At 42.2% G+C, this 17,598-nt stretch overlaps 1 protein-coding gene across 3 annotated transcripts in view; it reads left to right on the plus strand.

Annotated features, from left to right (window-relative positions):
• The window catches only part of LOC118402328 (palmitoyltransferase ZDHHC16A-like), a 213,449-nt gene that overhangs the window by 1,363 nt on the left and 194,488 nt on the right, over positions 1-17,598 (plus strand). For all 3 annotated transcript variants that reach the window (XR_008078692.1, XM_035800450.2, XM_035800460.2), the window contains exons 2-6: positions 15,780-16,038; positions 16,561-16,755; positions 16,835-16,923; positions 17,156-17,184; positions 17,308-17,441. Coding sequence is in view for 2 of the 3 variants with exons in the window: in XM_035800450.2 (XP_035656343.1) it covers positions 15,787-16,038; positions 16,561-16,755; positions 16,835-16,923; positions 17,156-17,184; positions 17,308-17,441 (699 nt within the window). In the remaining variant the exon portion in view is untranslated. The remainder of the gene's footprint in view (positions 1-15,779; positions 16,039-16,560; positions 16,756-16,834; positions 16,924-17,155; positions 17,185-17,307; positions 17,442-17,598) is intronic.

The following is a 17,598-nucleotide window of genomic DNA, read 5'->3' on the forward strand; positions in this document are numbered from 1 at the left end:
TTAAACTTCATGTCAATTACACACCTAAGAAGTGTGCATACACCCATATTGCTTAACCTCTAGTTATGTCTCTTCTATATTGTTGTACATTAATATTAGTTTGACAATTAGGGGGTTCAGTCCAGTGTTGTGTTTACCCTTTTCTTTAATATTTATCTATAATTATTGGTAGTTCTAAGTACTTATTTTCCCCATTTTTTTTGTGTTTTTTTTCCCACCCACAGTATTTAACAGACGTACACAATAGGAGAGAGACAGATAATATCTCCTTTCGTCGTTAACATCAACTATAAAGGAAAAGGGCAAAGTACGAGAGTCATGCTATTAATTGTCCAAAGCAGGGATGGAGAGTGAGATGGTGAGGTAGGCTGCAGTGAGTTTACTGGTGAATACATATACTGAACATGTAACCACAGTAATGGTGGCTAGTAAATCAATGAATAAAAATGTAATATTGACAAATGAAACAGAAATTGTAGACCTTTAATCTTTTCCAACATGTCAGACACATCAAATCAAATGTATTTGTCACATACACATGTTTAGCAGATGTTAATGCGAGAGTAGCAAAATGCTTGTGCTTTAGTTCTGACAATGCAGTAATAACCAACAAGTAATCTAACCTAACAATTCCAAAACTACTACCTTATAGACACAAGTGTAAAGGGATAAAGAATATTACATAAAGATATGAATGAGTGATGGTACAGAATGGCATAGGCAAGGTGCAGTAGATGGTATCGAGTACAGTATATACATATGAGATGAGTAATGTAGGGTATGTAAATAAAGTGGCATAGTTTAAAGTGGCTAGTGATACATGTATTACATAAAGATGAGAACATTTCAGTGTTAACTTTCTCTTTATCCCTGGTTGATGTACATTTTAGAGCCTCTTCAGTGTGGATGGGGTATAGCATACATTTTCAACAAGCACTTCAAGTTTGTGTTCTCCACTCTGTTGAACTATTTTGTCTTCATCCCTAGTTACAGCACATGGAGCCACCGTTGGCATGCAAAACATTCAATCTAAAACAAAACAAAGCGTAACACGTTATAAATAACATCAAATATCAATGTAGAATGACGAAGTAGACATCCATTGTGTTACATCATAAATTGTCTTACATGCCGTCACTGTTGTCAAAAGATTATAAACATGTTAAATAATGTTACTAACCCAGTCAGACTTTGGGCCACATCCAGGTTCTTTATCAGTGGCACACATGAAGTAGTTGTTGGCTTTGTTGAACTCTGAAATCATAGGCATGAACTGAACATAGGGCTGTCTGACACAACTACATAAAAATAATGAATTTACATTTACTTTGAATTAAATGTCATTACATACCAGACATTTTTAGTATATCCTCAGCCATTTCTTTTTGCAGTTGCTCCATGTGATTTTGAAGGTTCCATATCAATTTGGGAGGGGATGTTGGGAGTTATGTGCAACTTCCTTGGCCATCTACACCAAAAAATAAAATTTAGTTTTTGACCTAATTGCCACATAACAGCTAACCATTAATTATTGAAAATATAGCTATCAAACCTGCATTACAAAGACCCCGCAGCTGAAGGTGTCCTGCTGCATGGTGTGAGTTATTTCCCCTCCATTCCACTTTACGTCCACCCAGTCGTCTTTTCCATGGCAGGATCTTCTCATTTTGAAGTATTCACTTTTTTATGTAAATATAATGGAATTCTGATTAGTTATAGGCAAATGAATACACAAGCCAAATTGGTATGCTGTTTTCCTTATCACTATAAACTAGTAGTAGAGGTAATTTCCTTTATGTCCCATTCTACACACACAGCCTAAATTATAGCCACTGAACCAATTACAGGACAATAATAAAAGTAGGATATGGGATCCAACCCTATCACAGAGTGAATAAATGTAGAGCATTTGTAGACATTTAGACAAAAATATTAAGTGACCGTTTCATCAGTACGTGCTTAAAAAAAAGTCATGAGTGCCCACCAAATCTATGACAATAGAGAATGAATTGTAAGCACCAAAGTGTGTTTGTAAAAATAACATCTGAAAATGTCAGTTGTTGAACACAATACTTCTATTTGCAATAGCAATTTATGATATATGCAGTTGAGGAATATTCCATGTACCAACGGTACATGTAGGACAGACAATAGACATTCCCACATACAGTATTTCTATAATTTTTTTTCTCTCACCTTTATTCATCCAGGTAAGCCAGTTGAGAACAAGTTAATCCCTATCGGCTTTTTTTGGTCTTCCAATAATATGTATCGGCGTTGAAAAACCCAAATCGGTCGACCTATAAGAATTTGTTCTTAACTGACTTGCCATGTTAAATAAAGGTCGCACACACACACACCACACTGACCAAAAAGTTAATTTGTTGGCATTTATGTATGTCCCTATTATCAGTAAAACATAATCAAAACCTATTTCTTTCACTTACCTGCTGTGCTGTTTTGTTGTTAATTTGTTTTGTCGTTTCATTCTCAACCAGGATTTCTATGGAATGCCGTTTGGGTCTTTGCTTGATAAAAAAATATACTATTTGACCAATCAAGACCTGACTATGTCTGCACGTCACATAATAATGTAACGCATTCATTTGTTCTTTACGTAGTTATTACACATTGATTACACTATCACTCGTATTTCATATGTCACAACGATTAATCCATACGTATGCTGTGATGCTGGTAATGTTGTCTCGTGCACGCACCTACAATGCTGGTCATTAAAAATAAAGCTAGCTAGCTCATGGATGCAAACAACGTTCTTCCCTAAAAACATAGCAAAACAATCTAGGTGTCATCTAAAATAACCCTAATTTATAAGACAGTTCTTATTTGATTAATGGTGGTCGGACCATCTATGTGAAACTAGCCACAATAAAGATGAGTCACAATAGTGGACTTTGTGTTTAGCCTTCATAATAAAAGTATGGCATAATTATACTATTTGTATTTATTTGCGTCACTGTCAATGACACTTTTATTTTGAAGGCGAACTGCAAATTCCACTATTGTGCCTAACCCTCATTGTGGCTAGCTTCACAACACATGGTCCTGTCGAGCCAGCCAGATGAAGTTGGCTGGCTCCTTATAACATTAGCTTTGGGCAACAGGATTATGTAGCTGGCAAGCTATTTATTTTCATGAACTGAAATTCAATTTCAATAGGCGAACAACAAGAGGCAACCTAGCTAATACTTGCTCACAAGGATTCCTAAATCAAATTTTATTTGTCACATACACATGGTTAGCAGATGTTAATGCGAGTGTAGCGAAATGCTTGTGCTTCTAGTTCCGACAATGCAGTGATAACCAACAAGTAATCTAACTAACAATTCCAAAACTGTCTTATACACAGTGTAAGGGGATAAAGAATATGTACATAAGGATATATGAATGAGTGATGGTACAGGGCAGCATACAGTAGATGGTATCGAGTACAGTATATACATATGAGATGAGTATGTAGACAAAGTAAACAAAGTGGCATAGTTAAAGTGGCTAGTGATACATGTATTACATAAGGATGCAGTCGATGATATAGAGTACAGTATATACGTATGCATATGAGATGAATAATGTAGGGTAAGTAACATTATATAAGGTAGCATTGTTTAAAGTGGCTAGTGATATATTTACATAATTTCCCATCAATTCCCATTATTAAAGTGGCTGGAGTTGGGTCAGTGTCAATGACAGTGTGTTGGCAGCAGCCACTCAATGTTAGTGGTGGCTGTTTAACAGTCTGATGGCCTTGAGATAGAAGCTGTTTTCATTCTCTCGGTCCCAGCTTTGATGCACCTGTACTGACCTCGCCTTCTGGATGATAGCGGGGTGAACAGGCAGTGGCTCGGGTGGTTGATGTCCTTGATGATCTTTATGGCCTTCCTGTAACATCGGGTGGTGTAGGTGTCCTGGAGGGCAGGTAGTTTGCCCCCGGTGATGCGTTGTGCAGACCTCACTACCCTCTGGAGAGCCTTACGGTTGAGGGCGGAGCAGTTGCCGTACCAGGCGGTGATACAGCCCGCCAGGATGCTCTCGATTGTGCATCTGTAGAAGTTTGTGAGCGCTTTTGGTGACAAGCCGAATTTCTTCAGCCTCCTGAGGTTGAAGAGGCGCCGCTGCGCCTTCTTCACGACGCTGTCAGTGTGAGTGGACCAATTCAGTTTGTCTGTGATGTGTATGCCGAGGAACTTAAAACTTGCTACCCTCTCCACGACTGTTCCATCGATGTGGATAGGGGGGTGTTCCCTCTGCTGTTTCCTGAAGTCCACAATCATCTCCTTAGTTTTGTTGAGTGTGAGGTTATTTTCCTGACACCACACTCCGAGGGCCCTCACCTCCTCCCTGTAGGCCGTCTCGTCGTTGTTGGTAATCAAGCCTACCACTGTTGTGTCGTCCGCAAACTTGATGATTGAGTTGGAGGCGTGCGTGGCCACGCAGTCGTGGGTGAACAGGGAGTACAGGAGAGGGCTCAGAATGCACCCTTGTGGGGTCCCCGTGTTGAGGATCAGCGGGGAGGAGATGTTGTTGCCTACCCTCACCACCTGGGGGCGGCCCGTCAGGAAGTCCAGTACCCAGTTGCACAGGGCGGGGTCGAGACCCAGGGTCTCGAGCTTGATGACGAGCTTGGAGGGTACTATGGTGTTGAATGCCGAGCTGTAGTCGATGAACAGCATTCTCACATAGGTATTCCTCTTGTCCAGGTGGGTTAGGGCAGTGTGCAGTGTGGTTGAGATTGTGTCGTCTGTGGACCTATTTGGGCGGTAAGCAAATTGGAGTGGGTCTAGGGTGTCAGGTAGGGTGGAGGTGATATGGTCCTTGACTAGTCTCTCAAAGCACTTCATGATGACGGAAGTGAGTGCTACGGGGCGGTAGTCGTTTAGCTCAGTTACCTTAGCTTTCTTGGGAACAGGAACAATGGTGGCCCTCTTGAAGCATGTGGGAACAGCAGACTGGTATAGGGATTGATTGAATATGTCCGTAAACACACCGGCCAGCTGGTCTGCGCATGCTCTGAGGGCGCGGCTGGGGATGCTGTCTGGGCCTGCAGCCTTGCGAGGGTTAACACGTTTAAATGTTTTACTCACCTCGGCTGCAGTGAAGGAGAGACCGCATGTTTTCGTTGCAGGCCGTGACAGTGGCACTGTATTGTCCTCAAAGCGGGCAAAAAAGTTATTTAGTCTGCCGGGGAGCAAGACATCCTGGTCCGTGACTGGGCTGGGTTTCTTCTTGTAGTCCGTGATTGACTGTAGACCCTGCCACATGCCTCTTGTGTCTGAGCCGTTGAATTGAGATTCTACTTTGTCTCTGTACTGACGCTTAGCTTGTTTAATAGCCTTGCGGAGGGAATAGCTGCATTGTTTATATTCGGTCATGTTACCAGACACCTTGCCCTGATTAAAAGCAGTGGTTCGCGCTTTCAGTTTCACGCGAATGCTGCCATCAATCCACGGTTTCTGGTTAGGGAATGTTTTTATCGTTGCTATGGGAACGACATCTTCAACGCACGTTCTAATGAACTCGCACACCGAATCAGCGTATTCGTCAATATTTTTATCTGACGCAATACGATACATGTCCCAGTCCACGTGATGGAGGCAGTCTTGGAGTGTGGAGTCAGCTTGGTCGGACCAGCGTTGGACAGACCTCAGCGTGGGAGCCTCTTGTTTAAGTTTCTGTCTGTAGGCAGGGATCAACAAAATGGAGTCGTGGTCAGCTTTTCCGAAAGGAGGGCGGGGCAGGGCCTTATATGCGTCGCGGAAGTTAGAGTAACAATGATCCAAGGTTTTACCACCCTTGGTTGCGCAATCGATATGCTGATAAAATGTAGGGAGTCTTGTTTTCAGATTAGCTTTGTTAAAATCCCCAGCTACAATGAATGCAGCCTCCGGATAAACAGTTTGCAAAGAGTTAAATAAAGTTTGTTCAGAGCCATCGAATGTGTCTGCTTGGGGGGGGATATATACGGCTGTGATTATAATCGAAGAGAATTCTCTTGGTAGATAATGCGGACTACATTTGATTGTGAGGAATTCTAAATCAGGTGAACAGAAGGATTTGAGTTCCTGTATGTTTCTTTCATCACACCATGTCTCGTTAGTCATGAGGCATACGCCCCCGCCACTCTTCTTACCAGAAAGATGTTTGTTTCTGTCGGCGCGATGCGTGGAGAAACCCGTTGGCTGCACCGCCCCGGATAGCGTCTTCCCAGTGAGCCATGTTTCCGTGAAGCAGAGAACGTTACAGTCTCTGATGTCCCTCTGGAATGCTACCCTTGCTCGGATTTCATCAACCTTGTTGTCAAGAGACTGGACATTGGCAAGAAGAATGCTAGGGAGTGGTGCGCGATGTGCCCGTGTCCTGAGTCTGACCAGAAGACCGCTACGTTTCCCTCTTTTACGAAGTCGTTTTTTTGGGGGGTCGCTGCATGGAATCAATTCCGTTGACCTGTTTGTAAGGCAGAACACAGGATCCGCATTGCGGAAAACATATTATTGGTCGTACTGATGGTGAGTTGACGCTGATCTTATATTCAGTAGTTCTTCTCGACTGTATGTAATGAAACCTAAGATGACCTGGGGTACTAATGTTTTTTTAAAAATTTTATTTCACCTTTATTTAACCAGGTAGGCTAGTTGAGAACAAGTTCTCATTTGCAACTGCGACCTGGCCAAGATAAAGCATAGCAGTGTGAACAGACAACACAGAGTTACACATGGAGTAAACAATTAGCAAGTCAATAACACAGTAGAAAAAAATGGGCAGTCTATATACAATGTGTGCAAAAGGCATGAGGAGGTAGGCGAATAATACAATTTTGCAGATTAACACTGGAGTGATAAATGATCAGATGGGCATGTACAGGTAGAGATATTGGTGTGCAAAAGAGCAGAAAAGTAAATAAATAAAAACAGTATAAAAACAGTATGGGAATGAGGTAGGTGAAAAGGGTGAGCTATTTACCTATAGACTATGTACAGCTGCAGCATTCGGTTAGCTGCTCGGATAGCTGATGTTTGAAGTTGGAGAGGGAGATAAAAGTCTCCAACTTCAGCGATTTTTGCAATTCGTTCCAGTCACAGGCAGCAGAGTACTGGAACGAAAGGCGGCCAAATGAGGTGTTGGCTTTAGGGATGATCAGTGAGATACACCTGCTGGAGCGCGTGCTACGGATGGGTGTTGCCATCGTGACCAGTGAACTGAGATAAGGCGGAGCTTTACCTAGCATGGACTTGTAGATGACCTGGAGCCAGTGGGTCTGGCGACGAATATGTAGTGAGGGCCAGCCGACTAGAGCATACAAGTCGCAGTGGTGGGTGGTATAAGGTGCTTTAGTGACAAAACGGATGGCACTGTGATAGACTGCATCCAGTTTGCTGAGTAGAGTGTTGGAAGCCATTTTGTAGATGACATCGCCGAAGTCGAGGATCGGTAGGATAGTCAGTTTTACTAGGGTAAGCTTGGCAGCGTGAGTGAAGGAGGCTTTGTTGCGGAATAGAAAGCCGACTCTGGATTTGATTTTTGATTGGAGATGTTTGATGTGAGTCTGGAAGGAGAGTTTGCAGTCTAGCCATACACCTAGGTACTTATAGATGTCCACGTATTCAAGGTTGGAACCATCCAGGGTGGTGATGCTAGTCGGGCATGCGGGTGCAGGCAGCGATCGGTTGAAAAGCATGCATTTGGTTTTACTCGCGTTTAAGAGCAGTTGGAGGCCACGGAAGGAGTGCTGTATGGCATTGAAGCTCGTTTGGAGGTTGGATAGCACAGTGTCCAATGACGGGCCGAAAGTATATAGAATGGTGTCGTCTGCGTAGAGGTGGATCAGGGAATCGCCCGCAGCAAGAGCAACATCATTGATATATACAGAGAAAAGAGTCGGCCCGAGAATTGAACCCTGTGGCACCCCCATAGAGACTGCCAGAGGACCGGACAGCATGCCCTCTGATTTGACACACTGAACTCTGTCTGCAAAGTAATTGGTGAACCAGGCAAGGCAGTCATCCGAAAAACCGAGGCTGTTGAGTCTGCCGATAAGAATTTGGTGATTGACAGAGTCGAAAGCCTTGGCGAGGTCGATGAAGACGGCTGCACAGTACTGTCTTTTATCGATGGCGGTTATGATATCATTTAGTACCTTGAGTGTGGCTGAGGTGCACCCGTGACCGGCTCGGAAACCAGATTGCACAGCGGAGAAGGTACGGTGGGATTCGAGATGGTCAGTGACCTGTTTGTTGACTTGGCTTTCGAAGACCTTAGATAGGCAGGGCAGGATGGATATAGGTCTATAGCAGTTTGGGTCCAGGGTGTCTCCCCCTTTGAAGAGGGGGATGACTGCGGCAGCTTTCCAATCCTTGGGGATCTCAGACGATATGAAAGAGAGGTTGAACAGGCTGGTAATAGGGGTTGCGACAATGGCGGCAGATAGTTTCAGAAATAGCGGGTCCAGATTGTCAAGCCCAGCTGATTTGTACGGGTCCAGGTTTTGCAGCTCTTTCAGAACATCTGCTATATGTAAGAAATAACACGTAAAAAAACAAAAAACTGCATAGTTTCCGAGGAACGCGAAATGAGGCGGCCATCTCTGTCGGCGCCGGAAATCATTGCTAAGAATAATGAAACTGACTGCAGTTTCTACTGGTCATTGTTTTCAGGATAGTTGTATTGGCGCTAGCTAGGTACCAAGCTAAAGGTAGCTACCTCAGAAGTTGCGGTTAAACATGATTCTTTATTATCAATGCGGTAAACACATCATTTGTGTTCGGTTGTTTGCAAACTTTTTTTTGTATAGCTTTGAGAGGGCTACTGTATCCTCTGACACCCAAAGACCCAAATGGCGTTCCATAGTATGTTGTGAAGCTAATAGCAGTGACGGTATTACTGTGTAGCTCCGGTAGGGCAACATCTGAAAAATAGCTCACTTGGTAGTAGATTTATGATTTTTCAACGCCGATACCGATTATTGGAGGCCCAAAAAAAGCAGATACCGATTATTCAGGCAATTTTAAATATATATTTGTAATAATGACAATTACAACAATACTGAATGAACACTTATTAACTTAATATAATACATCAATAAAATCAATTTAGTCTTAAATAAATTTAATGAAACATGTTTAAATAATGCAAAAACACTGTTGGATAAGAAAGTAAAAGTGCAATATGTGCCATGCATGTAAAAAAGCTAACATTTAAGTTCCTTGCTCAGAACATATGAAAGCTGGTGGTTCCTTTTAACAAGAGTCTTCAATATTCCCAGGTGAGAATTTTTCGGTTGTAGTTATTATAGGACTATTTCTCTCTATACCATTTGTATTTCATATACCTTTGACTGTTGGATGTTCTAATAGGCACTTTAGTATTGCCAGCCTAATCTCGGGAGTTGATAGGCTTGAAGTCATAAACAGCGCAATGCTTGAAGCATAGCGAAGAGCTGCTGGCAAATGCAGGAAAGTGCTGTTTGAATGAATGCTTACGAGCCTGCTGCTGCCTACCACCGCTCAGTCAGACTGCTCTTTCAAATCATAGACTTAATTATAATATAATAACAAAGAAATTACAAACCTTAGTTTCCCGATTTGACCATATTAATGACCTATCATTTCGAAAACAAAATTTTTATTTTTTCAGTGAAATAAGGAACCGTTCTGTATTTTATCGAACGAGTGGCATCACTAAGTGTAAATATTGCTGTTATATTGCACAACCTTCAATGTTATGTCATAATTATGTACAATTCTGGAAAATGAATTACGGTCTTTGTTAGGAAGAAATGGTCTTCACACAGTTCGCAACGAGCCAGGCGGCCCAAAATGCTGCTTATACCCTGACTTTGCTTGCGCAGAACGCAATAGAAGTGACAAAATTTCCCTAGTTAAAAGAAATTCGTGTTAGCAGTCAACATTAACTTCTTGGCGCTACCCATCTTTAGCGGAATAATTGTCATCAACAACCGCTGAATATCATAGTGCCACATTCACATAATATTACTAAAAATATTTATATTCATGAAATCACGAGTGCAATATTGTAAAACACAGTTTAGCCTTTTGTTAATCCACCTGTCATCTCAAATTTTGAAAATATGTTTTCCAGCAAAAGCAATCCAAGCGTTTGTGTAAGTTTATCAATCGCCCAACAAAACATTATGTACAGTTAGCATTAAGTAGCTTGGTCACGAAAATCAGAAAAGCAATCAAATTAATCGCTTACCTTTGATCTTCGGATGTTTTCACTCACGAGACTCCCAGTTACACAATAAATGTTCCTTTTGTTCCATAAAGATTATTTTTATATCCAAAATACAGTGGGGCAAAAAAGTATTTAGTTCTCCCACTTAAAAAGATGAGAGAGGCCTATCATTTCATCATAGGTACACTTCAACTATGACAGAGAAAATGAGAAAAGAAAATCCAGAAAATCACATTGTAGGATTTTTAATGAATTTATTTGCAAATTATGGTGGAAAATAAGTATTTGGTCACCTACAAACAAGCAAGATTTCTGGCTCTCACAGACCTGTAACTTCTTCTTTAAGAGGCTCCTCTGTCCTCCACTCGTTACCTGTATTAATGGCACCTGTTTGAACTTGTTATCAGTATAAAAGACACCTGTCCACAACCTCAAAGTCACACTCCAAACTCCACTATGGCCAAGACCAAAGAGCTGCCAAAGGACACCAGAAACAAAATTGTAGACCTGCACCAGGCTGGGAAGACTGAATCTGCAATAGTTAAGCAGCTTGGTTTGAAGAAATCAACTGTGGGAGCAATTATTAGGAAATGGAAGACATACAAGACCACTGATAATCTCCCTTGATCTGGGGCTCCACGCAAGATCTCACCCCGGTGGGGTCAAAATGATCACAAGAACGGTGAGCAAAAATCCCAGAACCAAACAGGGGGACCTAGTGAATGAAGATGAAACGTGGCTGGGTCTTTCAGCATGACAATGATCCCAAACACACCGCCTGGGCAACGAAGGAGTGGCTTCGTAAGAAGCATTTCAAGGTCCTGGAGTGGCCTAGCCAGTCTGCAGATCTCAAAGAAAAACTTTGGAGGGAGTTGAAAGTCTGTGTTGCTCAGCAACAGCCCCAAAACATCACTGCTCTAGAGGAGATCTGCATGGAGGAATGGGCCAAAATACCAGCAACATTGTGTGAAAACCTTGTGAAGACTTACAGAAAACGTTTGACCTCTGTCATTGCCAACAAAGGGTATATAACAAAGTATTGAGAAACTTTTGTTATTGACCAAATATTTATTTTCCACCATAATTTGCAAATAAATTCATTAAAAATTATACAATGTGATTTTCTGGATTTTTTTCTCTCATTTTCTCTAAGCCTCCAAAATTGTCATTTGTATCTGGTCAAGAGTCTGTGTGTTCAGGACTACCCTCATGGTGTTTCAGAATGGTATTGATATTTGACCAGTCATTCACGCCTTTTATTATTTTGTAATCTTTTGTAGAAAAGAGCTTGCAGCAAAAACAATACTGTTGTTTTTGAGTATGAAAGCCAGCTTCTGGTAATCTTTTCCCCATTTGACAGCTGTCTCTGTAATAAGCCTGAATGGAAACCTCTTCTATACTTGTCTTTGGTGTAAGAAAAATACAGTCCTGGTTTGAGTGCGCAGCGGTCCATTAACTCGGTCCTCATAAAGTCTGTTAAGACTGGGGGTCAATCTGCTGGGTCATTTGATGGAGCAGAAACTGTTCTATAATGGTCTGAGCTGCTTGTGTCTGATGCTGGCTGTACACCTCTGGTTGCGCTAGTACTGGATGAGGTTGCCTGTACTTCACCTGGGTCTGTGTTAGTTCTTGCTGAAAACTGCTGTATTGGCTGTGTGTTAGTATTTGCCGAAGCCAGCTGTACTGGGTCTGTGTTAGTACTGTACTTGCTGAAGCTGCCATTACTAGGTCTGTGTTAGTATTTGCTGAAGCTGGCTGTACTGGGTCTGCGTTAGTACTGGCTGAAGCTGGATGTGGATTACCTGAGTCTGTGCTTGTACTGGCTGATGATCCAGCACCTCCTCTACTGACACACGTAAGCATAGCACCTGTAAATTATAGTTAACAATACTATTATACATTTTATCAGCTGTATCAGGCCCATTCTAACTGGCTCCCCCAGATTTATTTTATACATTTTAAAATATAAATACTATTTATACTATGGCTTGGCTGAATACTTGATGGTTATTATTTACTGAGATGTGCATCCATATTGCCCAGTATTCCTAGCTAATCAACATTTTTTTATTCAATATATAAATCAATAGTCAATGTCAATCCATTGCTTTCCATCTTGCATTAGCCCAGAGTTTAAACTAAACCTTGACTGAGAGACTAAATAATCATTGCCTTGTTTTAATATTCTGTACACCTATGAGTGCCATCACGCCCATATATTGTCTGGACTGGTACCCACAGAGGTTGCTGCTGGAAAGCATGAGTTCCATTTCATGAACGCCACACGTGACGCAGTTATCTTTTCCGAGCTGCAGTTTACACTGTTGGCGCTTATCAAACGTAATAAATAGTTGTATTTCACTCTCACTTTGGTCAGTCACAAAGTCACAGAACACAAACCTGGAAGTGGCTGGAAAGCAAGCAAGACAGACGGACCAAGAGACGCACTGCCCAGCTCGGTTAGCAAGACAGACAGACTAGAGAGCGATGCACATCAACTTAACGTTACTGTTATTTGCTGACATCAAACTTGGAGAGAACACAAGTTTAGCTGATCGCTGTTCCCGCAATTCACTCTCATGTTGTTTTTTTCTTCTTTTTTTTGTGACCAGAAGGATAGTTCCGCTTCATCCTCTCATCGAAGTAGTAAACATTGACACCAACTTTGACACAAGGGGGAGGTGAGGCTCTTGAGTAATTTGCGGGCCCAACGCAATTTGCGCAATGAGCGTATAGGGCCACCCTGCTCTGACTGGGAATACAGATATGCATCTGGTCACAGATACCGTAAAAAGAAAGTAGGGGCATGGATCAGAAAACCAGTCAGTATCTTGTGTGACCACCATTTTCCTCATGTAGCGCAACACATCTTTGCATAAAGTTGATCAGGCTGTTGATTATGGCCTGTGGAATGTTGTCCCAATCTTCTTCAATGGCTATGCGGATTTCCTCGATATTGGTGTCGTACACGTCTATACAGAGTAAACGAAACTTGCTCAATGGGTGACATGTCTGGTGAGTATGCAGGGCATGGAAGAACTGGGAAATTGTCAGCTTCCAGGAATTGTGTACAGATCCTTGTGGCATGGGGTCGTGTATTATCATGCTGAAACATGAGGTGATGGTGGCAGATGAATGGCAGGACAATGGGCCTTAGGATCTTGTCATGGTATCTCTGTGCATTCAAATTGCCATATGTAAAATGCTATTGTGTTAATTTTCCGTAGCTTATGCCTGCCCATACCATAACCCCATCGCCACCATGGGACACTCTGTTTACAACATTGACATCAGCAAACCCGCTCATAAACAAGGCCTGCGGTTGTGAGGCAGGTTGTACGTACTGCCAAATTCTATAAAATTTTGGAGGTGGCTTATGGTAGAGAAATTAACATTAAATTCTCTGGCAAAAGCTCTGGTGGATATTCCTGCAGTCAGTATTGAGTTGTGTGACAACTGCACATTTGTGTACTTTTATTGTCCCCAGCACAAGGTGCATCTGTGTAATGATCATACTGTTTAATCAGCTTCTTGATATGCCACACCTGTCAGGGGGATGGATTATCTTAACAAAGGATAACATGCTCACTAACAGGGATGTAAACATTTTGTTTCACAACATTTTTGAGACAATTCGCTTTTTGTACATTTTGGAATATATCTAGGATATTTTATTTCAGCACATGAAGACATGTTGCGTTTTTTAAATAATTTTGTTCAGTGCATTTTTTAAAATTACTCAGACACCTGTGACCCTTTTAAAATCTTGGTTTGTGACCCACAAGTGGAGAATTGCTGATTTTTATATACCTAAATATACTTGCATTCACTGAGTATTTAGTATTTGAAAGTCAAACATTAATTTCCCAACTGCTATAATCCTACAGGCTCTTTGTCATTCTCCATACCTTATATTCTAATGCATCCAACATTATGCACGCTCACCATGGTATAGGGAAGCGGCTGGTTTAGAACTCTGGTTTAGAACTCAAACTCTGGATTTCTTATTGCAGAGCACATTGTACAACTGTTTTTAGAGAATATTGTATTGCAAAGTGTGCTATATGTGTAGGCTATGCCATATGGATTGGTTAATATGCATTTACAGCTGTCGTTTATAAATCTCCATTCTAGCATACATAACACAAAGCCCTCTGCTAGTTTTCAGTTTCCCCCATTCTTTCATCAGAAATGGCTCTTGCTAAGAATCCATTTTTGTTACTGTGATTGTTTTCAATCCAAAAGTAAGGTATTTACTTGTTACCCAAAAATGATTTGATATTGAGATTAAAAATGGCTTCATTGGGCCTTTTAAGAACATCTGGATATTGGAGAGGAAGAGGCGAAGCGAGAGGGTTTACTCCGCCCAAAATCTGCCCACAAACATAAGACCACAATGTGAGGCTTATTTGAATAGAAGCTTCCTGGTGGTTATGTTGTTACGAATGCACTGATATAAGTGGACGCATGTGGCATTTCGACAACTTTGAGGAAAAAAACAACTTTATATCGGAGTTCTCATTGGCGTGAATGGTTTTACCTGATCTCGTCGTTTGTCTCCTGCCTTCCATCTTTAAGGACATGTATTGACATCGTTAGCGCATTTGGAATGCAGAATAGCAAGAGCTGCTGTAAATTAAGTGTTGTAATTTCTTTTTTACAGCAGTAGGCCTAGCAGTTGGTGGTTCAATCCCAAATCTACCCTATACACTTTGATTTGACAGGTGTTAGCAATTTGGTAATAGTTCCAATTTGGCCTCTGATAGGCTAGGTGGAAGTTTCACCATATTGCTTTGACCTATCAAACTATCTCCGATCTCCACAAGTGCATTGAGCGGAGGGTCAAGTGATCGGTTTGGAATTGGGGCAGTGATTTATAAATGTACATTTAACCTGTTTCCACATTATTCCTTTACGGAGTCCCCTTTTGGGGCGCCAGATAGCCTAGTGGTTAGAGCGTTGGGCCAGTAACCAAAAGGTTGCTTGATCGAATCCACGAGCTGACGAGGTAAAGATCTGTCATTCTGCCACTGAACATTGCAGTTAACCAACTGTTCCTAGGTCCTCATTGTAAATAATAATAATTTCTTAACTGACTTCCCTAGTTAAATTAATTTAATTTGGACTGTTTTAATCGAGATTTCATCATTGATTCTTCAGTACGTTGTAGTCAACCCCCATCTGAAAAGGATGTGAAAGTATGAAACAACACTACTGCCACAGTTTTTTTTTTTCCCCCCCCAAATGGCTGGAATGTAATTTCCCATCCAATGGCAGAGATTACATGTGATGTCATGTGGTGGGGGGTTGGTTTAATCTAATCCTAAATTGGAATTACGGGTAGGCAGAAGGGCCAGCCGGCTGTTCCAACATATGCCGTTATTCCCGGGGAGCCACAGGAATGTCGGAACATAGATCCCAAAGTCATAATTGCTACGTCCGGCAGATGACAAGAGAAGGAGTAGGCCTGAACCCAGAGCCAATACCATTCCTTACACCCATGTGGTCTTTGTAGCTGTGTGTGTGTACATTCATCCCCGTGTGTGTGTGTGTGTGTGTGTGTGTTTCAGGAGCAGAATGCGGCCGTGCCCCACCTTCCTGCTGGTGCTGCTGCGCTGGGTGCGGTTGCGCATGTGCGCCAGACGGTGGCGCTACAGCAATGGCAACAACAGTAGACTACCTCTGTGTGTGAGACAGAGATGGGCCTACCTCAAACTGATGGTTAACTCACTCTATTACAACTCCCTCACCAACTCTGATGTCGTCATGGACTCACTGATGGAACCCATCTTCTGGATGGTGGACCTACTTACCCGCTGGTTCGGGGCGGTAAGTATGTGTGATAGTTGCGCAGATGTTTTTGCTCATGAAACAATTTCTCAATCTCTTCAATTGATTCTCTGGTACCTTTTTTGTATACTTTTTAGCCAGTAGTTCTGAAAGTAGCGCTCGAGACAAGTGGTTCCCGACAATTACGTACTACATCACATTATGTGCACCGCGTCATTGTTCTCTTGCTCTGCGGTGGGTGCATGATATACCTCTTGCTAGCTGTCACTTATATGGCGATTGGCTGAAGCTCTAAGGTAGAAATCACATTGCTAGGGGGTGGGCCCATCTGGGGGCAAATGTAGGGAAAATGGCACAGCACAGCTTTCAGAAAAACAGTCGCTTTTCAAACCACTATTTTGTGGCAAATTAAGACTAATTCTGCTCATAGATTATGCATGTTTGAACTACACATTGACACATGCAGCCCAAAGCGGGAGGTTTAAAAAAAAAAATACTAAGTAGTCACCAAAGTTCCAGATCATGTCTTTAATTACTCTATCACTCTCTCCATCTCTCCAGGTGTTTGTCTGTCTGGTGGTGATACTGACCAGTTCTATCCTGCTGATAGCCTACGTGGGTCTGCTGCCCCTGATTCTCAACACCTACTCTCCACCCTGGATAGTCTGGCACATCGGTTATGGACACTGGAACCTCATCATGATTGTCTTCCACTACTATAAAGCCACCAAGACCTCCCCAGGATACCCCCCTACGGTACACACACACACACACACACACACACACACACACACACACAGAGGTGGAATAAATATCTGTGTTGTGTTTATTCCAGGTAAAGAATGACATTCCGTTTGTGTCCGTGTGTAAGAAGTGTATCATCCCCAAACCAGCCAGGACTCACCACTGTGGAATCTGCAACACGTAAGACAAACTCAGGTTGCCCCTAACCATAGATCCCAGATCAGATGACCCTATCGCATATCCTAATCATAACCACTAGGTGGATGAAATAGCTGACCCTGGGCCAATGGTACGGGAATTACTACCTACCTATCTACCTACTCGATAAACTCATAATCCTGCTACAGTATGGTAGCAGGGTAGTATGGTAGCGTTGTAGGCCAACGTTAACATGACATCTTCTACTTCACAGGTGCATTCTGAAAATGGATCATCATTGTCGTATCCTTTAAATGGAGTTGGAGAGTGGAGATTATGATTGGTAATGTCAAGTTATCAGGGATGGGTGTAATGAGGATGGGTGTTAGTGTTTTTGGTTTCCTCCTTAACTCCCGTTCCCTCCAGCGTGGCTGAATAACTGTGTTGGCCATTTTAACCAGCGCTACTTCTTCTGCTTCTGTCTCTCCATGACCCTGGGCTGTGTCTACTGCAGCATCAGTGGCCGGAACCTCTTCCTAGATGCTTATAGTGCTATAGAGGTACACACATACACACGCTTGCAAACTCTTTGAGAGAGACCTGAGCCTGCTCGTCTGCTGAGCCTGCTCGTCTGCTATCTCCTCCATTGTGGGGCTTTCATTGTTGAGAGGGTCATGGTCTACTTTAACAGTCTCTGTGTTCAGTTTTAACTCTTTA

This window comes from Oncorhynchus keta, chromosome 2 (genome assembly GCF_023373465.1).
Source record: "Oncorhynchus keta strain PuntledgeMale-10-30-2019 chromosome 2, Oket_V2, whole genome shotgun sequence".
Taxonomy (NCBI): domain Eukaryota; kingdom Metazoa; phylum Chordata; class Actinopteri; order Salmoniformes; family Salmonidae; genus Oncorhynchus; species Oncorhynchus keta.